We start from the raw sequence: 25,865 nt of genomic DNA, 5'->3' as shown, positions 1-25,865 counted from the left end.
TGACACTGTTTGCCAGCCGGAAGCTAAGCTCGAAATAATTTCTGTTTTTGTATTTTTAGAGATTGAGTGCGGTTTTACACTTGAATAACTTATAGGTGGTGTGTAATATGCAGGTTGTGATAAAATAAACATTTTATGTATGGTGTAAACCTAATAGGTCAGAAATCAGACTGTTAGTGAACTGCATTTTTAAAGAAATTAGTTGAAGTTGTCTTGTTTCCGCAGAAACCATATATTAGAGGTATTGTTTACATCACCCCCCCCCCACTCCTGGTTACCGTACATCACACACACACACCCTCCCCACTCCTGGGTGGAAACGCCCAAGGTTGTTTTTGTTCAACCTTGTTGCTTTTGTCTACATTTTCAGTGTTGTCTCTACTGGTTGAGTAGAGGAGCTGGGATTTTTGATTTTTAAAACATTGAGATAGACTTGGTGTTTTTAGTAAAAGTGGAGAGAAGAGATGGGCACTTGTGTGCTCCAGCTGCACATGAAACAGCAAGAGGGGCCCCTGAGGCCCCCCCGAAAGGGACAAAGGCCCGTGCCTGGACAACGCCTGGCTCTTACAATGGCTTGTATCTGCCATGGCGCTTAGTAAGGGATGGCGTCTGAATGGACTGGAGACATACCAAACCTCATTCGTCTTTACATAACATTTTTATTTGTGATTGTCTATAGATTTATTTTTTGTTGTTGCCTATCCTACGTGTTGATGAGAGTGCTGATTGTACCAACCAACCCCAAAGTTATGACATTGAGTTCCTACCGACAAGCATGGTTTGGAAAGTAGAAGGCATGACATGATGTAAGGGAAAAACAGCATCCCATGAACGGATGTTGAAAGATGCCGTTTTCTCTCTTGTGCTACTGTTGAAGATGCAGAAAAGACCAGAGAATTGGGCCAGGGCCCTGATGTCCATCTCCTTTGATCCAAAAATGTCTTCCTTCTGTCAGTGTTACTGTATGTGTTGGAGATTCAGTTGAAGACCAGAGAAATTGGGCCAGAGCCCATGATAGTGATCTTCTTGCCAAGAGCCAATATGGCTGCTCAGATTCCTGTCCTGTTAGTGTTTTTCCTGTTGACTGTGTTTCAAATTAGCATCTAATTTGATTCTCCTCGTTAGTTACTAGACTTTTGTGTTTTGGAAGCCCCTTCCTGTTTCTAATTACATTACTCACTCAGTAAAGGAGGTGGATTTCCCAGAATCTTGAGCTGATTTCGATACGGTATATTGAGGTATAACGGCTAAAGGCTCAGAATCTTCCAAAAGTGTTAGACCCAGTTTTAACAATGGGCAGAATCTTATTTCTCTCTTTAACAAAGGGACAATCGGCACTAAAAGTTGCCTTAAAATTGTGCTCTAAAACTTAAATTATACTTTAGTTTGCTCGAAAGATACAACTGCGTTTTACGTTAGGAACTAACTCCCAGGTGCTACAGTGTCCACTATCTCAGAAGGCAGAGTTAAAAATAAGAGGTACAATTGTCATAAGTTTGCTTACATCAATAAAAAGCAGCATGTACTGGTAAAGTACTCCGTATGCACCTTTGCATAGCTTTGGTTCTTGTAAAAGGAGGTTTATTGTGGGTTTGTTCATTTCTGAGGTGAAAAAAAAAAATGTTTTGCAAGGTTTTGTCGTTGGATAATTTGTATCGGACTCCACTATAGTGCGAATTAATTGTATCTCGAAGTGAGTATATCATGGTCTGCATCTGAAACGGCAGCATATTCCCTATATAGTGCACTACTGTATATGAACTCTGGTCAAAAGTAGTGCACTATATAGGGAATAGGGTGATATTTTGGATAATACCATGTCTGTCAATGTTTGTTTGCACTTCTCTTACAGTCTCTGTTGTACTCCCATGGAACTCACCCCCTGCAGTTTTTGTCATCAAGGTTATCCTTTGTGATAATTTTTCTGTTCTGTATTTGTTTCACTGAAGTGTTCTATCGTTCCTTCTCCCTGTTCCCCTTCACCTCACCTCACCATACACATACAAGACGTTGTTGTAACCGTTTTCATTGATGTTGAGGGGACCAAATGATTTCTGTTGAATAAATCACTCAAGCATTACTCCTTCCTCTTTATTTTTGACTTGAGTTTCTCTTAAAGGGCTAGATAAAGGTGTTATATTTTTTACTTGCTGAAAGTGACAGTAAGTGCAAAGGGTTTTATGGTTTGCTAGCTGGTAATTTAGCAATGTTACTAAAACTTCAAACTGAACGATCCCTTTAAATGACTTAGAAAAACAGTGAATTCCTGAAAGATGCCTTTTATTGAAATACAGTACCATTCAAAAGTTTGAACACACCTACACATTCAAGGGTTTTTCTTTATTTTTACTATTTTCTACATTGTTAGAATAACAGTGAATACATCAACTATGAAATAACACACATGGAATCATGTAGTAACCAAAAAAGTTTTAAACAAATCAAAATATATTTTAGATTCTTCAAAGTAGCCACCCTTTGCCTTGATGACAGCTTTGCACACTCTTGGCATTCTCTCAACCAGCTTCATTAGGAATGCTTTTCCAACAGTCTTGAAAGAGTTCCTACATATGCTGAGCACTTGTTGGCTGCTTTTCCTTTATGGTCAAATTCAATTGGGTTGAGGTCAGGTGATTGTGGAGGCCAGGTCATCTGATGCAGCACTCCAACTCTCCTTGGTCAAAAAGCCCTTACACAGCCTGGAGGTGTTATTTTTGGTTGTTGAAAAACAAATGATAGTCCCGCTAAGTGCAAACCAGATGGGATGGTGTAGCGCTGCAGAATGCTCTGGTAGCCATGCTGGTTGTGTGCCTTGAATTCTAAATAAATCACTGCCAGTGTCACCAGCAAAACACCATCACACCAACTCCTCCATGCTTCATGGTGGGAACCACACATGCAGAGATCATCCGTTCACCTACTCGTCACACAAAGACATGGCGGGTTGGAATCAAATATCTTAAATTTGGACTCAACGGACCAAAGGACAGATTTCCTTTACTGCATGCTCGTGTTTCTTGGCCCAAGCAAGTCTCTTCTTATTATTGGTGTCCTTTTAGTAGTGATTTCTTTGCAGCAATTCGACCATGAAGGCCTGATTTACGCAGTCTCTTCTGAACAGTTGATGTTGAGATGTGTCTGTTACTTTAACTCTGTGAAACATTTATTTGGGCTGCAATTTCTGAGGCTGGTAACTCGAATGAACTCTGGTTCTTCCTTTCCCGTGGCGGTCCTCATGAGAGCCAGTTTCATCATAGCGCTTGATGGTTTTTGCGACAGCACTTAAACTTTCAAAGTTCTTAATTTTCCGCATTGACTGAGCTTAATCTCTTATAGTAATGATGGACTGTCGTTTCTCTTTTATTTGAGCTGTTCTTGCCATAATATGGACTTGGTATTTTACCAAATAGGGCTATCTTCTGTATACCGCCCCTACCTTGTCACAACACAACTGATTGGCTCAAACGCATTAAGAAGGAAATAGGTTTCCACAAATTCACTTTTAACAAGGCACACCTGTTAATTGAAATACATTCCAGGTGACTACCTCATGAAGCTGGTTGAGAGAATGCCTAGAGTGTGCAAAGCTGTCATCAAGACAAAGAGTGGCTACTTTGAAGAATCTCAAATATAAAATATATTTTGATTTAACACTTGTTTTGGTTACTACATGATTCCATATGTGTTATTTCATAGGTTTGATGTCTTCACTATTATTCTACAATGTAGAAAATAGAAAAATAAAGAACCCTGTAATGAGTAAGTGTGTCCAAACTTTTGACTGGTACTGTATATGTACAGGTAATTTCGGCTCATTTATGCATATTGTTCAATTCGGACATTAAAGCATCACTAATATACTACAGAACAAAGTCCAGGGATGGGTCTCAGTGTTTTCCTCAATTCTTTGCTTCTCAAAACCTCTGATGGAAGCAAGGAGAAGGACTTGATGAGTCAAGGAAAATACTTCTGAGATCTACCCAAAGGGAGGCGTGGGGTTAGAGGAAAATAATCTGAAGTAGAGGGTCACTTTGTTGAACAGGACTCCCTAATCTTCTACAAACATTAGATTCCAACAAACTCTTTTCCAGAATCTTAAAGGCATGTACAATAAATTGCAAGACTTGTAGTATGACGCTAATTGTTTTCCTTCCGATACTTATTCATTGTAGGGTAATCATGAATAATATTGTAGTGATACCATGGTAATAACTACCACTATGTTTTGGTGAAGATAAGAATGACCAGTTGTAAGGCTGACTTTGTCTTAGCAACATAAATGCATGTATACTGGTTATTGACACGTTAATATACATCATAGAATAACAAAATAACTCAATCATGCGATTGTTCAGCTTGCCAATGTAAATGGTATCATAGCAACTGTGTTCAGTAATACTGTTTATATAGGAAGTATACCTTTACAATAAAGGGGTAAAAAAATGTACTGCAGTGAGTGAAGTGTTTCATTATCTACAGTTCCAGAGCATCAGGGTTGGATCAATTCATTTTAAAATCTGGTAATTCGGTAAGTAATCGACTGAATTTAAATGGTATTGACCCCACCCTGTTAAGCATACAGTCCTAAGTCTGAGAGGAGTTCTAGTTGTTCCGTTAAAGGGTTGGAATGGAAGCATACAGTAAATACCCGTTATCAAAATGACAAAGTGAATAACAATTAAGTCATGATGTCATTTCCTGGTGGACAGAGAACCTTGGTATGATGCGTTTGTGGTTCGGGTACAGGATGTTGTGCTTTTAATCTGAGGAATATATGTCATTATTGATCTCTGAAGAATGTTTCAAGAGGGGATGTAATGAGTCCCTAAATGATCAATTGAAATGTAATTGTAGCTTATGTTGCTTGCTTACAATACTGTACAGGTCCCATATATTCAATTTCCAATTGCCTTTTAACATTATATAGTGCCACGTATTTCATTTCCATCATTTACTGTATTTACATGTGGCCATGCCTGTCCATCTATCACCTCTATATGGGTGTCCATTTTGCACCAGGGTTCTCTGGATCACAGGAAATGATGTAACTATAGGTGATATGACACCAAGAGACCAGGTCAGGTGACAGATGTACAGTGTGACTGTGTTGTTGTTACTAGGGTGGTGCTGTGAATGGGAGGGTGTACTGTCCTCAACTCCTCTGTAACCACGGTTACATGATACAACACTGGGTGGCTCCGCAGCAGTCCTTGATGATGGTGATGGACTTGGTGATGGTCGGCTTGGTGGGCGGAGGATCAGGGACTTGTCTCTTGGGCTTCTGGGGATCTAGGGTAAGAGAGTATGGGCAAATCTGAGATGTCATAGGCACCCTACTCCCAACATAGTGCACACATTTTTGCACTCCTACCAGGGGCTCGTATAGGGGTGCACATTTGGACACGTTCTCTGTGGTTTTAGATGGAAATGGAAAAAGGCACAGCCATTTCTCTAGGATTCCCATCTTTGAATCTGTCTGAATGAAGTCCAAGCCATGATTAGATTAAATCAACGCCATAACAACTAAGACTCTGTTCTCGAATCGATATTCTGATATGATTTGAGTCAGCTGCTATCACACTAATTCCATTACGTGGCTTGTCAGTTGTCCCTTGTTGCCACTTGATTTATCTCGGTCTTGACCTAATGTGACAGAGCCAGTGTGCCTGGTATGAAACTGTATGACAGTCAGGGCCACTCATGGTCTGTGACTCTGGATATGACAAAACTAATCTGCTTGGTATTATACACTGCTCAAAAAAATAAAGGGAACACTTAAACAACACAATGTAACTCCAAGTCAATCACACTTCTGTGAAATCAAACTGTCCACTTAGGAAGCAACACTGATTGACAATAAATGTAACATGCTGTTGTGCAAATGGAATAAACAACAGGTAGAAATTATAGGCAATTAGCAAGACACCCCCAATAAAGGAGTGGTTCGGCAGGTGGTGACCACAGACCACTTCTCAGTTCTTATGCTTCCTGGCTGATGTTTTGGTCACTTTTGAATGCTGGCGGTGCTTTCACTCTAGTGGTAGCATGAGACGGAGTCTACAACCCACACAAGTGGCTCAGGTAGTGCAGCTCATCCAGGATGGCACATCAATGCGAGCTGTGGCAAGAAGGTTTGCTGTGTCTGTCAAGTCAGCGTAGTGTCCAGAGCATGGAGGCGCTACCAGGAGACAGGCCAGTACATCAGGAGACGTGGAGGAGGCCGTAGGAGGGCAACAACCCAGCAGCAGGACCACTACCTCCGCCTTTGTGCAAGGAGGAGCAGGAGGAGCACTGCCAGAGCCCTGCAAAATGACCTCCAGCAGGCCACAAATGTGCATGTGTCTGCTCAAACGGTCAGAAACAGACTCCATGAGGGTGGTATGAGTGCCCGACGTCCACAGGTGGGGGTTGTGCTTACAGCCCATTTGCCAGAGAACACCAAGATTGGCAAATTCGGCACTGGCGCCCTGTGCTCTTCACAGATGAAAGCAGGTTTACGCTGAGCACATGTGACAGACGTGACAGAGTCTGGAGACGCCGTGGAGAACGTTCTGCTGCCTGCAACATCCTCCAGCATGACCGGTTTGGCGGTGGGTCAGTCATGGTGTGGGGTGGTATTTCTTTGGGGGGCCGCACAGCCCTCCATGTGCTCGCCAGAGGTAGCCTGACTGCCATTAGGTACCGAGATGAGATCCTCAGACCCCTTGTGAGACCATATGCTGGTGCGGTTGGCCCTGGGTTCCTCCTAATGCAAGACAATGCTAGACCTCATGTGGCTGGAGTATGTTAGCAGTTCCTGCAAGAGGAAGGCATTGATGCTATGGACTGGCCCGCCCGTTCCCCAGACCTGAATCCAATTGAGCACATCTGGGACATCATATCTCGCTCCATCCACCAACGCCACGTTGCACCACAGACTGTCCAGGAGTTGGCGGATGCTTTAGTCCAGGTCTGGGAGGAGATCCCTCAGGAGACCATCCGCCACCTCATCAGGAGCATGCCCAGGCGTTGTAGGGAGGTCATACAGGCACGTGGAGGCACACACACTACTGAGCCTCATTTTAACTTGTTTTAAGGACATTACATCAAAGTTGGATCAGCCTGTAGTGTGGTTTTCCACTTTAATTTTGAGCGTGACTCCAAATCCAGACCTCCATGGGTTGATAAATTGGATTTCCATTGATTATTTTTGTGTGATTTTGTTGTCAGCACATTCAACTATGTAAAGAAAAAAGTATTTAATAAGATTATTTCATTAATTCAGATCTAGGATGTGTTATTTTAGTGTTCCCTTTATTTTTTTGAGCAGTATATATCTACATCTTTACTGTATATGTGCTTTTAATATGTACTTGAGCGTTTTCATCAAGGCCACTGTGACCATGACTATGTTGTTGTTGCATTGTCAAGAGGGTGAACCTGTAAGCATTTCATTGCACTGCGTCCTACACGTGTATTGAATTTAAGCTATTGATTATGTACTAGTGTGTGTTTTGTATGAAGGATACTACTCACTTTGGGCAGCTTCTCTGGCCAGCTTCTCCAGAGGCATCAACTTCTGTCTCAGGAACTCAGCCATCTCCTTGTCCTCCTCCTGCTCCCTGTAGAGAGGATATGGGTTACAGTTAGTGGTTACCCCTTACTCAATGGCAAAACGTCACATAGTCTGTAGAATAGCCCCATATGTACGTACCAAGGCATTTGCCCCTAAACAGTTGTCACATTCCAGACTGTAACATACCCTGCGGCCATACTCCTATTCCATAAAGTTAGTGACTATTTACGGCACATAAAATCTCCATGCACATTGCTTTGTTTCCAAGAATGTCTCGCAATCTGTCCGTTGCAGTTTACTTCTCAATATCCTCAATACTCCATACATTCACTGAATGACAGACACACTGTGATCTCATATCAGCTTTGCTGTCTGTAAGTAAATGTCAAAGAAAAGGAGGACCAAGATAGTACGCAGAGAATGGGGAATAAGTGAGAGACCAAGGGGGACCAAGATAGCAGGCAGAGAATGGGGAGTAAGTGAGAGACCAAGGGGGGACCAAGATAGCAGGCAGAGGATGGGGAGTAAGTGAGAGACCAAGGGGGGACCAAGATAGCAGGCAGAGGATGGGGAGTAAGTGAGAGACCAAGGGGGACCAAGATAGCAGGCAGAGGATGGGGAGTAAGTGAGAGACCAAGGGGGACCAAGATAGCAGGCAGAGGATGGGGAGTAAGTGAGAGACCAAGGGGGACCAACGTAGAAGAGGAAGTGGAGATGATAAGGAGTTGAAATGTGGTCATGTGTCACCTCCCTCAGACTGTCTGGCAGTTAGACCGTAATCTCTCCACCTCCCTCAGACTGTCTGGCAGTTAGACTGTAATCTCTCCACCTCCCTCAGACTGTCTGGCAGTTAGACAGTAATCTCTCCACCTCCCTCAGACTGTCTGGCAGTTAGACCGTAATCTCTCCACCTCCCTCGGACTGTCTGGCAGTTAGACCGTAATCTCTCCACCTCCCTCAGACTGTCTGGCAGTTAGACCGTAATCTCTCCACCTCCCTCAGACTGTCTGGCAGTTGGACCGTAATCTCTCCACCTCCCTCGGACTGTCTGGCAGTTAGACCGTAATCTCTCCACCTCCCTCGGACTGTCTGGCAGTTTGACCGTAATCTCTCCACCTCCCTCGGACTGTCTGGCAGTTAGACCGTAATCTCTCCACCTCCCTCAGACTGTCTGGCAGTTAGACCGTAATCTCTCCACCTCCCTCAGACTGTCTGGCAGTTAGACCATAATCTCTCCACCTCCCTCAGACTGTCTGGCAAGTTAGACCGTAATCTCTCCACCTCCCTCGGACTGTCTGGCAGTTTGACCGTAATCTCTCCACCTCCCTCGGACTGTCTGGCAGTTAGACCGTAATCTCTCCACCTCCCTCAGACTGTCTGGCAGTTAGACCGTAATCTCTCCACCTCCCTCAGACTGTCTGGCAGTTAGACCGTAATCTCTCCACCTCCCTCAGACTGTCTGGCAGTTAGACCGTAATCTCTCCACCTCCCTTAGACTGTCTGGCAGTTAGACCTTATTCTCACAACCTCCCTCAGACTGTCTGGCAGTTAGACCATATTCTCTTCCCCTCCCTCAGACCGTTGGGCAGTTATACCTTAATCTCTCCAGCTCCCTCCCTCCACCTCCCTCTCTTCATCTCTTTCCCTCTCTCCAGCTCCCTCCCTCCACCTCCCTCTCTTCAGCTCCCTCCCTCCACCTCCCTCGGACCACAGTTCTACCTTAATCTCTCCAGCTCCCTCCCTCCACCTCCCTCTCTTCATCTCTTTCCCTCTCTCCAGCTCCCTCCCCTCCACCTCCCTCCACCTCCCTCTCTTCAGCTCCCTCCCTCCACCTCCCTCGGACCACAGTTCTACCTTAATCTCTCCAGCTCCCTCCCTCCACCTCCCTCTCTCCATCTCTTTCCCTCTCTCCAGCTCCCTCCCTCGGACCACAGTTCTACCTTAATCTCTCCACCTCCCTCCATCCCTCCACCTCCCTCTCTCCATCTCTCTCCCTCCCTCTCTCCAGCTCCCTCCCTCCACCTCCCTCTCTCCAGCTCCCTCCCTCCACCTCCCTCACTCTCTCCCACCTCCCTCCCTCCACCTCCCTCGGACCACAGTTCTACCTTAATCTCTCCACCTCTGCATCGTCCACTAGGAAATCCCTCTTCTGCACCAGTTTATGGATTTTCAGGATCAACTCCTCCTCCCACTGTCTCTGTTTCTTGGTCTTCTCTCTCTGGAGGAAGAAGAGAGGGAGAGAGGGAAGGGGATAGAGGGAGGGAGGTAAAGAGGGGGTTAGATTTGAAAGATGATTGATGTTTTATATCAAACTAAAAAGTATATTTTTATCTTATATTAAATACATTTCTCAACTGATACAACATTTGTGAGATACTGAGCTACAGGGGAAGAGGAAACTTCCTGGGAAGGCAGCGCATGCTACCAAATAGTGATTCACATCAGAAACAGTAGGGTCCCTATTCAATCTGTAAAGCTCAAGTGATTGAAATGTAAAGTAATTTCCAGTTGAGCCGACATATGCAGTGATACCGTGAATGCAGTCTCTACTAAAGCGGGACAGGTGCCTTTAAATTTCAATCATGCTGTAAAGCTGAACTTGCGATGCGGATTGAATAGAGTCCTAGAAATTTAGATTCTTAAATAGTCCTCCTTGTGTTTAATTCATGAGAACTAATCGGGAGACAAAATATGCAAATGCTGTTCAATGATGCAATGTCCTGTCTGAATGGGGGAATTTGCATAAGCAGTCGTATATTAATGGAATTAATCTCAAATGTTATCCTATGCCCTACACAGGACATTACTTTTGACCAGAGCCCAATGGGTTCATTTGCATAAGCAGCCATATATTCATAAACTCCGTATCCAATTCTCTGGAAAGGATTTTGACTTTATTCCCTGACCTTCACACTGAAATCAAATCAAATTTATTGGTCACATACACATGGTTAGCAGATGTTAATGCGAGTGTAGCGAGATGCTTGTGCTTCTAGTTCCGGCAGTGCAGTAATACCTAACGAGTAATCTAACAATTTTCACAACAACTACCTAATACACACAAATGTAAAGGGATGGAATAAGAATATGTACATATAAATATATGGATGAGCAATGGCCGAGCGGCATAGGCAAGATGCAATAGATGGTATAAAATACAGTATATACATGTGAGATGAGTAATGCAAGATATGTAAACATTATTAAAGTGTAAATATTATTAAAGTTTAATAATATGTAAACATTATTAAAAATTATTTTTAAGTGACTGGTGATCCATTTATTAAAGTGGCTAATGATTTGAGTCTGTATGTAGGCAGCAGCCTCTCTGTGTTAGTGATGGCTGTTTAACAGTCTGATGACCTTGAGATAGAAGCTGTTTTTCAGTCTCTCGGTCCCAGCTTTGATGCACCTGTACTGACCTCGCCTTCTGGATGGTAGCGGGGTGAACAGGCAGTGACTCAGGTGGTTGTTGTCCTTGATGATCTTTTTGGCCTTCCTGTGACATCAGGTGCTGTAGGTGTCCTGGAGGGCAGGTAGTTTACCCCCGGTGATGCGTTGTGCAGACCGCACCACCCTCTGCAGACCCTTGCGATTGAGGGGTGGTGCAGTTGCCGTACCAGGCGGTGATACAGCCCGACAGGATGCTCTCAATTGTGCACCTGTAAAAGTTTGTGAGGGTTTTAGGTGACAAACCACATTTCTTCAGCCTCCTGAGGTTGAAGAGGCGCTGTTGCGCCTTCTTCACCACACTGTCTGTGAGGGTGGACCATTTCAGTTTGTTTGTGATGTGTAAGCCGAGGAACTTAAAACTTTCCACCTTCTCCACTACTGTCCCGTTGATGTGGATAGGGGGTGCTCCCTCCGCTGTTTCCTGAAGTCCATGATCATCTCCTTTGTTTTGTTGATGTTGAGTGAGAGGTTGTTTTCCTGACACCACACTCCGACTGCTCTCACCTCCTTTCTTTAGGTTGTCTCGTCATCGTTGGTAATCAAGCCCACTACGGTTGTGTTGTCTGCAAACTGGATGATTGATTTGGAGGCGTGCATGGCCGTGCAGTCATGGGTGAACAGGAAGTACAGGAGAGGGCTGAGCATGCACGCTTGTGGGACCCAGTGATAGACTGAGCCACACACACACACACACACACACACACACACACACACACACACACACACACACACACACACACACACACACACACACACACACACACACACACACACACACACACACACAGCAATAGATGGAGAACAGTGTGCAGTGTTGTTGACAGTAGTAATAGTAGGTGGGAAAGCTGAGGCACCAAGCAGGAGAGGAGTGCAGTCTCAGCTCTTTCTCTCCCACCGGGATAGAACTGGATCCGTACAGCCATTCCCTGGAGTCATAGTGTCCCCGGAATGCATAGACGGATGCAGAAATCGGAATGTCAAATGGAAAAGGAAAAGCAGTGGGGCTATTGCCTTCTCTCTGTACTGAGGTAATAACAAAGCTTGTTGGGTCACATACATATTGATACATAGAGTATGGTATATTATGACTCATAATGGTGTAAGGAATTAGATTTGATTTGGAATGTGTGCTAAATGTCAATGAATGTCATGCATAATGTCCTGGATTTAGCTTCTATGTAAGCAGTATGGCATCTGTACAGTATGTAGGCTTTATGTGTGCTCTAATGAACAATTCATTCCATTGTTCTTGTTTGTTGCGATTCCAGATTATCACTAATACAGATCCAGTCACTATGTCATCACAAGTTCATAAGCAAAAGGAGAAACTAGCCTGGTACCAGATCTGTTTGTGCTGTCTGGGACCAGGCTAGACAGCTAACTCTAGACTGTGACGTTGTAGAGTTGTGAAGTTGTAGTGGCTATTTGACTCCATCTGCTGTCAGCCGTGGCCACAAATAGACCTAACATCATTTGTGGAGGAAAGTATAAATAAAGTAGTATTCGTTGAAATAATCTTTGGCCACAGTCTCAGGAAATGGACCATTGGCTCATATAGCCATTACGGTTAGCTATGCGTGCGTGTGTTTGTGCGCCTGTGTGGCCATTATGACTGTGCCTGCTCTAAACTACCTGAGGGGAAGAACCTCCCCGCCTCATAACTCTCCCATGTCCCTGAGAGTTACAATCAATTGTGCGGCTACTTTACCGCAGTGAACCTACCCACAAATCACCTCACCATGTAGCAGTAGGTAGCTGCATACAGTAGCAGTTTTTCTCCTCTACCCTATTTTTTGGGTCTATACTCACTACAGCAGGGGTGTTTTCCCTTTCAATTAAGACCTAGACAACCAGGTGAGGAGAGTTCCTTACTAATCAGTGACCTTAATTCATCAATTAAGTACAAGGGAGGAGCGAAAACCCGCAGACACTCGACCCTCCGTGGAATGAGTTTGACATGTGCTCTACAGCATGCAGAAGCAATTTGGCTAAGCTAAGGGTACATTGAGGATACATCCTGATATGCTTGTTCTATTTCCTAGAGGGACAGACAGTATGGCTCATTTTTCTCCCTGTTATGTTGCCGGGTAGAATAGGACAGGGCAGGGCGTGTGTAGTGGATTTCTTGGCTGTAGTTATATGGTTAATACTATATGGTACATTTTTCTCTCTGTTGCCAGGTAGTATAGGAAAGGCAAGAGGACAGGAGAGGGGGCAGCCAGTGGAGGTGTTGTGATGTCTGTGTTGCCGTTAGTTACCTGGATATATGGTTATTGATAAACTGAGTGGTTTTGAGCCCTGAATGCTGATTGACTGACAGTCGTGGTATATCAGACCGTATATCACAGTTATGACAAAACATTTATTTTTACTGCTCTAATGACGTTGGTAACCAGTTTAACCTCCACGGGATTGGTGTCGCCCCCACGGGAGGTTGAGCTAACGTGCGCTAATGTGATTAGCATGAGGTTGTAAGTAACGAGAACATTTCCCAGGGCATATCTGATATGGGCAGAAAGCTTAAAATCTTTTTTAACCTCTACGGGATCAGTGTCCCCCCCTGCAGGGACGGTTGAGCTAACATAGGCTAATGTGATTAGCATGAGGTTGTAAGTAACAAGAACATTTCCCAGGACATAGACATATCTGATATTGTCAGAAAGCTTAGATTCTTGTTAATCTAACTGCACTGTCCAATTTACTGTAGCTATTACAGTGAAAGAATACCATGCTATTGTTTTAGGAGAGTGCACAGCTATGAACTTGAAAATGTATTAATAAACCAATTAGGCACATTTGGGCAGTCTTGATACAACATTTTGAACAGAAATGCAATGGTTCATTGAATCAGTCTAAAACTTTGTACAAACACTACTGCCGTCTAGTGGCTAAATTAAAAAGTGTGCCTAACCTGGAATATTACATGTTGGCCTTTCTCTTGCATTTCAAAGATGCAAGATCTAATGTGTTATATTTTCCTACATTAATTTCACATTTACACAAACTTCAAAGTATTTACTTCAAATGGTATCAATAATATGCATATCCTTGCTTCAGGTCCTCAAGCTACAGGCAGTTAGATTTGGGTATGTCATTTTAGGCGAAAATGTTTTAAAAAAAGGGTCCAATCCTTATTATAATAGCAATAAGGCACCTCGGGTGTTTGTGGTATATGGCCAATATACAACTGCTAAAGGCTGTATCCAGGCAATCCGTGTTGAGTCGCACCTAAGAACAGCCCTTAGCCGTGGTATATTGGGCTTATACCACACCCCCTTGTGCTTTGTTGCTTAAATATATACCTCAGGTATATGGTTGATATATGGTCGATTTTTCTGCCTGTTATTGGGTAGGATAGCTGTGGGCAGTGGAACTGTTGTGACTGTGATTGTCTCTATTTGTTGCTGTTAGTTACCTGGTACAGTTACCACCTTCCTCAGCTCCTGTTTCAGACTCATGATGTCTTTGCAGAGCTGGATGTCATCCGCCCTGGAAAAGACAACAACATTTATTCCAGTTAGGAAGGGTAAAGCACAGTGTGACTCTATGGCCCTGTTCCATTTTGGTTCCTCTAAGTGACCTGGCTATTGGAGGCCTATTGACATAATTTGCATTCATCTAGTTATTTCAGATCTGTGAGCTAGGGGGAACGGGATAGGATTTGAAAAGGTATGGGGCCTGCTATCCATTCTATCCATTTCCTAACATAAAAATGCCCTACTATATATCAATGCGGCCCAGTACATAATAAACACACTGTGCAGTCATACTGACAGATATCTTATAAAAATAGTGTTTTACAGTAATATAGGGAATAGTGTGGGCAGATGAAAAGTGTTGAATGAATCACTCCTCTACCAGATCCTCTGGTCCTGAAGACCCACCCTGAGGACCCTACTGGTACCTCTCTGTCATGTCATCCCCCTCTCTTCTCCTCCCCTTCCTCCCTCCATCCCTTGTTCTTCACCTCCCCTCCCTCCATCTCTCCTTCCCTCTCTTTCCACTCCTTCCCATCCATCCCTCCATCCTTCCCTCTCCTCCCCTCCATCACTCCATCTTTCACATTTTCTCTCTTTCCCCTCTCTTCTCTGCCCCCTTCCTCTCTCCCTCTCCCCCTCTCCACCCCCTCACATTCACCTCTCTCTTCCTCTCCTCCCCTCCTTTCCCTCCCTCCATCCATCCCTACCTTTCTCTCTGCAGCGCTGTGACAGCTACCAGGGATTTAAGTCTCTTTGTTGTAAATCACAGACTGATGACTCATCCACCAGCTCCAAACACCTCTCCTTCCTCCTCCTCCCTCCATCTCTCTCTCCCTGTTCCTACTCAGTCTCCTCTCCCTCCCTCCCTCCCTCCATCCCTCCATCTCTCACCTCCCCCTCTCCCCCTTTGCCTCCTCCACTCTCTACCTGTCCCTCTTCTTCATCTCCCTCTCCTCTTCCTCCATCCCTCTCCCTGCTATCCTCCCTACCTCCCTTCATCTCTCTCCACCTCCTGTAGTTCCCTCTTTCTCCCCTGTTCCCATTCTTCAGCCTCTTCTCCCTCTGCTCTTTCGAGCCCCTGTAATTTCTCACCCACTCACTTGTTCCTGTCTCTCAACCTCAACATCTTTTTCTCTCCTCCTCAATATCCCCTATCGTCCATGTGTTGTTTACTCACTCACTAGAACCCAACGGTGCATCCAGAAGGCTTTGCACTCTGCCACTCCATCTGCTACAGAATGTGTGTGTGTGTGTCTGAGTCACACATAGCTGGAGGTATTGGCATCACTGTTCACTGATGAAGCCATCCAAGCTAATGAAGCCACACTTCCCATCGATCTCTTTCCAGTTTCTATTGATTGTATTTGCCATCACACCAAAACATTTCACTGTATATTTTCTCAATGTTTATAACTCAATAGCGACACAATATGGTGGTAGAAGATCCCCTGAAAATCAAGCATGAACTTCTGATCATCTGGTCACCTGACCCCGTGACAAGACCAATAAGATCCCCAACGACCTGCTGATGGCGGCTGCAGGCTCCCCCTGTCTCCTGATCGTCCTGGACTTGAGAGCAGTGTTTGACACTGTCAACCACCCCATCCTCCTGGAACACCATCGGACTGTCTGGATCAGCTCTGAGCTGGTTCCACTCCTACCTCTCAGACAGGACTGAGTATGAGTATTGTGGTGTCCCACAAGGATCTGTTATTGGACCCATCCTGTTTGTCCTGTACATGGTCCCCCTCGGTCGTGTCATCAGCCGGCATGGAATCACATTGCACTGCTATGCTGATGACACCCAGCTGTATCTAAAAATGGCCCCCCTGTCCCTCTGATGCAAGTGCCCGTCTGAACACCTGCCGTGAGCAGATAAGGGCACGAATGAAGCAAAACTTCCTTCAACTGAACAGCAGCAAAACTGAGGCCCTACTTCTTGGCACCCCCCACCAGGTCCAGCACTCACCGTTAACACACCTCATCATTGCAGGACAGATCACTCCTCTCTCCCCCTCAGTTTCCAATCTGCCTGTACAACTTGATTCCTCACTGACCTTTGACAGCCACATCAGACGACTGTGTAAAGTGTTATTCTATCACCTCAAGAACATTGCCAAACTCCGTCCCACCCTCACTCAGTCTGACGCAGGGAAGCTCATCCATGCCTTTATCTCCTCAAGGCTGGATTACTCTCTTCACTGGGATCCGTGACAGGAGTCCTCAGAAGCTCCAATACGTCCAGAACAGGACTGCCCGGTTCCTGATGTGAGTGAGGAAACACCATCACATCACCCCCATCCTGGCATCTATGCACTGGCTGTCTCATTCCGGGTTGAATTCAAAACCCTTCTGCTGACTTTCCAGTGTATTCATGGCAAAGAACTGCTCTCCCTCCATAACCCTACCCGCACCCTCAGGTCCTAGCTCCTTGTCTCTTGTAGCGTCAGCTGGGTTCTTTGTGTCAGTTGCCCTCTCTAGTCATGTAACGTCCGTTGTTGGAATGAGACCAAGGCGCAGCGTGGGTTGGGTTCATCATACTTTAATATAAACGGTGAACCAGCAAAAACCAAAACAAGAAGCAACACAACGAACGAACAGTTTCGCAGGCTTCTCACAGCAATGCAAAAACAACTTCCCACAAAAGACAGGTGGAAAAAGGGCTACCTAAGTATGGCTCCCAATCAGAGACAACGATAGACAGCTGTCCCTGATTGAGAACCATACCAGGCCAAAAACCAAAGAAATACAAAACATAGATAGGGAACATAGAATGCCCACCCCAACTCACGCCCCTGACCAAACCAAAATAGAGACATAAAAAGGAACTATAAGGTCAGGGCGTGACAGTCGGTCCATTTCTTTCCTTCTATTTGTATTTTATATATTTTTTATGCACTTTAAGAATATCCGGTATAATGAAAAGCGCTTTAAAAATGCAATACGTTATTATTTTTATCATTATTATATGTAAGTATAATGAATTGTCATATATACGATATGAATGGGAATGTACAGTACAGTGCCTTCAGAAAGTATTCACACCCCTTGACTTTTTCCACATTTTGTTGTTACAAAGTGGGATTAATTTGGGATTTAAATCAATCTACACAAAATACTCTGTAATGTGAAAGTGGCCTTGTGTTTTAGGTTATTGTCCTGCTGAAGGGTCAATTCATCTCACAGTGTCAAGGTGGAAAGCAGAGTTAACCCAGTTATCCACTAGGATGTTGCCTGTCCTTAGCTCCATTTAGTTGATTTTTTTGTCCTGAAAAACTCCCCAGTCCTTAACGATTACGAGCATACCCATAGCATGATGCAGCCACCACTATGCTTGAAAATATGGAGAGTGGTACGCTGTCATGTGTTGTATTGGATTTTCCCCAAACATAACACTTTGTATTCAGGAGAAAAGTGAATTGTTTTGCCACATTTTTTGCAGTACCTTGTTGCAAACCGGATGCTTATTTTGGAACATTTTTATTCTGTACAGGCTTCCTTCTTTTTACTCTTTCAATTAGGTTAGTATTGTGGAGTAACTACAATGTTGTTGATCCATCCTCAGTTTTCTCCTATCACATCATTCAACTCTGTAACTGTTTTAAAGTCACCATTGGTGAAATCCCTGAGAGGTTTCCTTCCTTCTGGCAACTGAATTAAGAAGGACGCCTGCATCTTTTAGTGACTGGGTGTATTGATAGACCATCCAACATGTAATTAAGTTTCACCATGCTCAAAGGGATATTCAATGTCTGCTTTTTCATTTTTACCCATCTACCAATAGGTGCCATTCTTTGCGAGGCATTGGAAAACCTCCCTGGTCTTTATGGTTGAATCTGTGTTTGAAATTCAAGTGCTCGACTGAGGTACCATACAATTATCTGTATGTGTGGGGTACAGTGATGAGGTAGTTTTTCAAAAATCATGTTACACACTATTATTACACACAGAGTTAGTCCATGCAACTTATTATGTGACTTGTTTAACGGCTGAACTTGTAGGCCGGCTTGGCATGACAAAGGGGTTGAACATATTTCAGCTTTTCATTTTTTCTTAATTTATCATTATGTGGGTATTGTGAGTGGGCCAGTGACAAATGTAATATATATTAAATTCAGGCTGTAACACAACAAAATGTGGAAAAGGTGTGAATACTTTCTGAAGGCACTGTAATAGAATGGATACTGTTCTGTCTCTGCTTTAGCCAACTCCTTTCTGTACTGGCATGGAGCAGGCTGGCAATCACGTTAACTGATTATTCACAGTGTCAGAAATATGGCTTTACTACATCTACATCAGGATAATATCATTATCATCAGGATACACAGTATAAACCTGTTAGGCTTATGTGTATGGGTGTCATTATTTTCAAGGGTCCCAAAGAGTCTACGTACTCTCTTTAATGTACATAATACATTCACCCACTCTTGGAAGAAAATGGAAATTCAATGTATCTATTCCAATGAGCTTCAATATTATTCAAATCCAACACGTCTTCGTGTCTCCTGACCCCTGCTGTCTCAGCCTCCAGTATTTATGCTGCAATATTTTATGTGTCGGAGGGCTAGGGTCAGTTTGATATATCTGGAATATTTCTCCTGTCTTATCCGGTATCCTGTGTGAATTTAAGTATGCCCTCTCTAATTCTCCCTCTCTTTTTTCTTTCTTTCTTTCTTTCTTTCTTTCTTTCTTTCTTTCTTTCTTTCTTTCTTTCTTTCTTTCTTTCTTTCTTTCTTTCTTTCTTTCTTTCTTTCTTTCTTTCTTTCTTTCTTAGGACCTGAGGCCTAGGACCATCCTTCAGGACTACCTGGCCTGATAGCTCCTTGCTGTCCCCAGTCCACCTGGTCGTGCTGCTGCTCCAGTTTCAACTGTGTCGCCTGAGGCTATGGAACCCTGACCTGTTCATCGGACGTGATACCTGTCCCAGACCTGCTGTTTTCAACTCTCTAGAGACAGCAGGAGAGGTAGAGATACTCTGAATGATCGGCCAACTGACATTTACTCCTGAGGTGCTGACCTGTTGCACCCTCTACAACCACTGTGATTATTATTATTTGACCCTGCTGGTCATCTATGAACATTTGAACATCTTGGCCATGTTCTGTTATAATCTCCACCCGGCACAGCCAAAAGAGGACTGGCCACCCCTCATAGCCTGGTTCCTTTCTAGATTTCTTCCTAGGTTCTAGCCGTTCTAGGGGAGTTTTTCTAGCCACCGTGCTTCAACACCTGCATTGCTTGCTGTTTGGGGTTTTAGGCTGGGTTTCTGTACAGCACTTTGTGACATCAACTGATGTAAGAAGGGCTTTATAAATACATTTGATTGATTGATTGATTAAAGCCGCAGTCTGTAATTATTTTATTGTGGTGTTGATGGTCTCTGTACAGTACTCACATAAAGCGCAGTTCGGACTCCCTCCTTACCAGCACCTCCCTGAGGCGCTGGATGCGAGCCATCTCCACTTCAATCTCATCTGGAGACATGATGCTCTCTGCCATGGACACATCTGACTGACCTGGAGGGAGAGAGGAAACTTTGTGTTTTAACACTATTGTGAGTTACATCATTCTAACACATCGGGAGAAGGGCAGGAGGGAGGGAGGGGAGGGAGGGATTTCTAAATATTTTGGTCTTAAATATTTCAATAGATCATTCATAAAATACCAATACAATACCAACTTCTGGACTTCAGTACCAAAGGGCCTATTCTATTGTTGGCACCATCAAATAGTCTGAAGAGGAGACCTATTCCCTATTCCCTCCTTCCTCTGACTTAAAGAACAGTACATGGAATCACAATGGACTTGGTCCTGCCAAGCATTACTGCATTACTGTCTAGCCTTGCATATTATTCCCCTCCCTTTATCCAGTACAATGCCCAAGGCTTGTTTGGCAGAATTATTTTACAGTAATACAACACTACTCCCTGCTCCATCCAACGTCCAAATTATGAATGTGGCGCTCGAGTAAGTCAAGGGACAAGATACGCATAGTAAATTATCTGAAATGTAAATGGAATTTCTCTCTTGACTAAATGAAAAGCACGGTGTTGCTTTTGAGCTGTCTTTTTCAAGTCTTGTCTTCAAAGCAAAAGCTGGTCTTCAAAGCAAAAAACCTGACTCACTCACACACTGTCAAAGTGCTTCTTGGCAAACTTAGACAAGTCCAGATGATAGCTACGGTATGTGTCATTGTGTCTCACAGTGCCCACCTAAAAGGAATAGAAGGTTCTAGTAAAATGGCTGATGACTAAGAAAGAAGTAGCTGACTACCATAAATTCGATTCCAGATATTCAGGCACTCTGGTGTGACGCTCGCTGAATCAAGAGCATAAAAATACATAATGGAAGGAGTCACTGACTCTGAGTGTTAGTGAGGCTTTGGAAGGGCTGACGGGTTGAGGTCTTGAAGGCGGTGGTTGTTTCCCAAATGGCACCCTATTCCCTATATAGTGCATTATATAGGGAATAGAAAGCCATTTGGGATGCAGACATTGGGAAGGGCCTCAAGCCAAAGAGATGAGAGAAATCTGATACTGGTTCTGACATAGATCAATGACCTGGAGTAACTCTTCACCGATTGGACTAATTCACCCTGAACCGGGGCCAATGACCTCACAAAGCCACCTATTCAACCAATAGCAATCAAAGACCGGACATAGCAACACAGTGAAGCCAATAGAAATGCAAACTGATGGAATAATAAACCTATATTGCTAGTCACTAATGCAGCGTTCAAGTGCTATTGGAGTTATCGTGAGCTCCTAGTTCCTAGTGGGAAATTTCACTTTAATAACCCTCCAAGCGGGAAACTTGGAGAAAAGGTTGTTAGCCGAGTTGCTGAGTTGTGAAGTTTCACCACAACCTTTCACCTTTTGAACCAAAAAGGTGGCAACAAATCTGTTTTTGACAATTACAACCTTATCAATATGGAGAATGTAGTTAGTTTCACCATATTGTCAATGTTAAACAAGCTAACTAACTTTATTATTGGCAATGTTAGCTAGCTAAAATCTTATTGTTTAAAGAATTGTTCCGACTTCAAAATCACTTCAACACAATCATGTCAGACTTACGACTTCCCATTTTCCACGAGCACGTGAAGCCAGCATAAGCAACTGAATGATCATCGCAATCCCAATGTCAACCAACTGAACACACTACTAACAATAATCCTAGGCTTCTCCAATGTGTAACCTATGTCAGCAAGAAAGCAAACTGGGGGCGATTAATAAACGCATATTGCAGTCAATAGCACTAAGCCACAGAACAATCATCACGCTACCATTGTCAGAAAGAGTGCATAGGTCACAGGAGGCTGCTGAAGGGAGAACGGCTCATAATGACAGCCAGAATGACGGAAATGGAATGGTATTAAACATCTGGAATCCATGTGTTTGATGTATTTGTTACCATTCCACTAATTCCGCTCCAGTCATTACCACGAGCCCGTCCTCCCCAATGAAGGTTCCACCAACCTCCTGTGGCATAAGCCTAGGGGGCAACCACCTATCCTCTAATGTCACACCTTGGACATCCATTGTAAACTATAGCCTCCCATCCCCCACTAGGCAGGACGTAAATATTTCAGTCAGGGTTAGAAGGACGTACTGTACAGTACTGCTGGGAGACAGGCCTTCCAGACAGATTTTCTCTGTGGAGAGAGACAGGCTACGAGGCCAGAATGGTGAACTGACTGTTCTGTGACTCCTCAACCAACTACTGGTAATGCTATCCATCCAGAGACCTTTACAGGGTGCTAATGTGGAGGCAGGACTCTTAAAGACAATCGACAAAAGGGAAAGTAGTGGCGTTCCAAATCTTGGAAGTAACTAACAAAAAATGATGTCACCTCAATTTTGTCCCTCTATTGTTTTTCTTTTTGGCTGGAAGAGATTTTGACATTCATTTGAGTGACTGTTTTTGTCTAAGACAAATGTAACAAGAATCGAAATTGCATCCTGTGACTGTTCATAGCTGATGAGATTCAATGCTTAGCTCGACGTCGAGTCCTTGAATAAAAAGTAGCGGCTGTGTTTTCCCTGCTGTGGTAACCGCAGCATGAAAACATTGCTGATACCAACATAGTTGTCTCTGCAGTCAATAACACAGTGTGGTAAACTGTGGAGGATTTATACCAAGTGGTTTCTCTCTCTCCCTTTCTCGACCCCTCACTGCTCTCTCTATCTTTCTCTCCCTCTCTCCTCTTTCTCTCCCTCGCTACTCTCTTTCTACCTCATACAAAGACACACACACACACAAGTTGCTGCTGACTGTCAATAGGACCGAGCCACACAAAATCCTGACTGGCCCATTATGATGGCAGAGAGCCAGGTCTATAATGAACAACACCCAAAGGATCTAAACTGCCGACTGCTCTGAGTTGAGGAAGTTATCTTAACGCAGTACATACTCAGTCAGCACACACTCCCGTACTCAGTAGTCCACATTCAGCCATCAACAGGATTAGAGAGGAGGAAGATATTACTCATGGGGGTCTTCAGATACACTCCTGGCTACATGGCAAATGTTAAGTATGGAAGATTAGTATGAAGCAATGTATTGGGCATGCATTCTTCGTGGTATGCTTGTGTGGGCACCATGGAAGGCAGCATTGAAAGACAAAGTAAGAATCATGCTAAACCTACTACAGGAAAACAGACCCAGTATGGCCTACACACAGAACTGTATCGAAAAGCAAAAGCCTAAATAATAATCGCTGAAGTATCACGGCCTTATAGCTGAAATTTAAAGGCAAGGTTCCCGCGTTCGCGGAAAACGCTGTATATGTCGACTCAATCCGGAAAATACCTTGACATTTTAATGCAGATCTTCCGCAATACGGATTGAATCTAGCACTAAATCTATACAGTAACAGCATAATTTAGTCCTCCCCAGTCCCCACAGTCACTATTATTAGAAATACCAGGCTTCCCTATCAACGTAGCTTCACTGTCATCACTGGCAGAACCAAGCTAGTTATTAACCCAATGTAATCGCACTAATTGCATTAAAACAAATTGCCTAATCAATACCCTGAACATCTCTTTATCAATCAACTGATCAGCATAATGAGAGCCTTGACAGAAGGAGGAGGGTGGACAGATGTCTGCTTGATGAGGAGAAGCAGATCTGTCATGTGAATATCATCTGCGTAGCAGCCACTTCAGGGTTATGTTCATTAGGGCATGCAATGGATAAAAAAAGGTTTTGTAATGGAAAACGAACATGGGATTTTCTTATTGGACAAAGTCTGGTAGCCCCTCCCTGTTTCAGTCTGCTTTCCTCCTAATGAACAGGGCCCAGACGTACTGTGTTAATTGTAATGTTCCCCACTGTGTTTTAGTATTCAGCTATGCGTCTCCCAACACAGATGGAAGTTGAAAGTTGGAACACACAAGGAGGAACCAGGGGAAGGGAATGATGAATAGGTGTGTGTGTGTGTGTGTGTGTGTCTGTCTGTGTGTCTGTGTGTGTGTGTGTGTGTTGTGTGGGGGGGGGGGGTTATGTACTGGATGGGGAAGGAGAATGGGGAAAGAGAGTCTATCTCTAAAAATAGATGCAGTCTTCTTCTATTCATATTCATGAGCTGAAGAATTAATCTCAGACTTTCTGCACACCCCTCTCGTCTCTCTTTTTCATTCCTATTCTAACAATGGAATTAATGAAGAGGACACTCAAAGAATATATTATTCCAAGATCCAATGGGCTGATTTCTGCTGAAAGTTTGATTCAGGCTGTTATGGTCAAATAGCACAGGAAGACATTGTGAGCATCTGAATGCAGATAAACAGTCATAATTGCAGTTAGGCCTATACAGATGTCACACAGACAGTCCTACACAAAATAGACCATGAAACATAACTACCGGTATAAGTCAAGTGAATATTGAACTTAACCCCTGTAGGTGTGTGAGGCTGACTCATGACAGGACTCTCTGCTGTGGATCTCTGGTTACATAAAGCACACAATATGACCTCTTGTTATGACTCTGTCATTCCTGACCTCTGACATCTGACCTCTCACCTCTGACCTCTGTTTACCCCCCATGACTCTCTTTATGTCTGTATTATTAGACATATATCATACTGTTCTGATGACAGCTTGGTAGCCTAGCCTACCCATAACATCACAAATAGATACCAGTAAAATTAAGAACAATGACCGTGGGACGTCATATAAACAACATTATTGAAACATTTATTTTAAAATGTATCTTCCTTCGAAAGACCTTTCATAATGCATTGATATCTTACTGATAAAAAAAGGGATGAAAACGAGGAGGATGAAAATCTCTGGCCAGTCTCTACAGTTTGTTTATATCATCTTTCTTGCTGGTATCAGTGCTGGTGATGCTGGTATTGACTCAGACACTCACAGCCCAGCAGGTAGGCTTCTAGCTTGTTCTACCCTGCTGCATCCATCGACTGGAAGGGGTGCAGTTCAATATATTAGGCCAAAGACCCAGTCAGACAACTTTGGAATGTACAGTCAGCTGAAAGCGAAGAGCTGGGCATATTGCAGTCCTTCTTTAGTGTTATGGAAATAGGCTAGTAGATATGGGGTATTACATACCTGTATACATTTCGGGGCTCCTCTCCTTTGTGCTGTAGTAATATATACCGTTAATACAGTGGGTAAGCTATTATAAATGGAAACTTTTTTTTTTTTTATATGATTCTGAGAAAGATCTTCTCAAATATGAATGATATGGTTATTATCACTGAATAACTGGTCAAATGCACCTCCAAAATGCATTGAAAGCAAAGCACATGCATGGAGATTTGTTCTATTTTCAAGGCACTGGGAATGACATTTGGGAAACAATAAAGATGCACAGACCCATTGCAATTAACGGGTGTTGTTTTGCAACGCAACATCCCTTATCTGAAACCACATGCTTTATTCTGCACAGAGCAATAACCATTATAACAGGCCAAAACGTTACTTTGCAATGAATGACGCTCACCTTTGTCTTTTGTCCATTCCGTTTCCGATACAGAGCCGTAGCTCTTCAATGAGCGCTCGGTATCAGAAATTGATTTCTTCAATTCCATAGCTGGAATTGATTTATGATACACTATGACTTTAATGGGTTGTGGAAAGGTGTGTTAAAATCCTATATTGAGTTCTGCTCTTCTGTTTTCCTTTCAGGATAAATCAGTTTCGCCGATTCGAAGGCACCGCGGAGCCGAGACGTCGAGCATCTTTATTTAAGCTTACAAATTCCTCGAAGTGTGGTACACAGATGGATGCAGAGCGCACGCGCATTGCGAACCAGAGAAAGGGAGAAAAACGGCACCAAGCTTGCGTTGAAACAGTGTCATATTTTTCAAATACAAAGCTGGAAATCGGCATTTTCTATACATTTCTACTAG

General features: G+C 43.6%; 1 protein-coding gene across 1 annotated transcript; it reads right to left on the bottom strand.

Moving 5' to 3' along the window:
• Nucleotides 1-4,815: 4,815 nt before the first annotated feature.
• On the bottom strand, nt 4,816-25,825 carry LOC123725461 (bMERB domain-containing protein 1). The gene is made up of 7 exons (XM_045691142.1): nt 25,457-25,825; nt 19,883-20,003; nt 14,424-14,497; nt 13,546-13,547; nt 9,661-9,773; nt 7,516-7,601; nt 4,816-5,289 (listed from the first exon to the last, which is right to left on the bottom strand). Exons 1-7 carry the CDS (start codon nt 25,542-25,544, stop codon nt 5,174-5,176), a joined length of 600 nt encoding a protein of 199 aa, XP_045547098.1. The 5' UTR covers nt 25,545-25,825; the 3' UTR covers nt 4,816-5,173.
• Between the last annotated feature and the right edge of the window lie 40 nt (nt 25,826-25,865).

Source organism: Salmo salar, chromosome ssa12 (genome assembly GCF_905237065.1).
Source record: "Salmo salar chromosome ssa12, Ssal_v3.1, whole genome shotgun sequence".
Classification (NCBI taxonomy): domain Eukaryota; kingdom Metazoa; phylum Chordata; class Actinopteri; order Salmoniformes; family Salmonidae; genus Salmo; species Salmo salar.
Note: the sequence above shows the minus strand (reverse complement) of the source record. Positions and strands in the feature narration are given on the sequence as shown.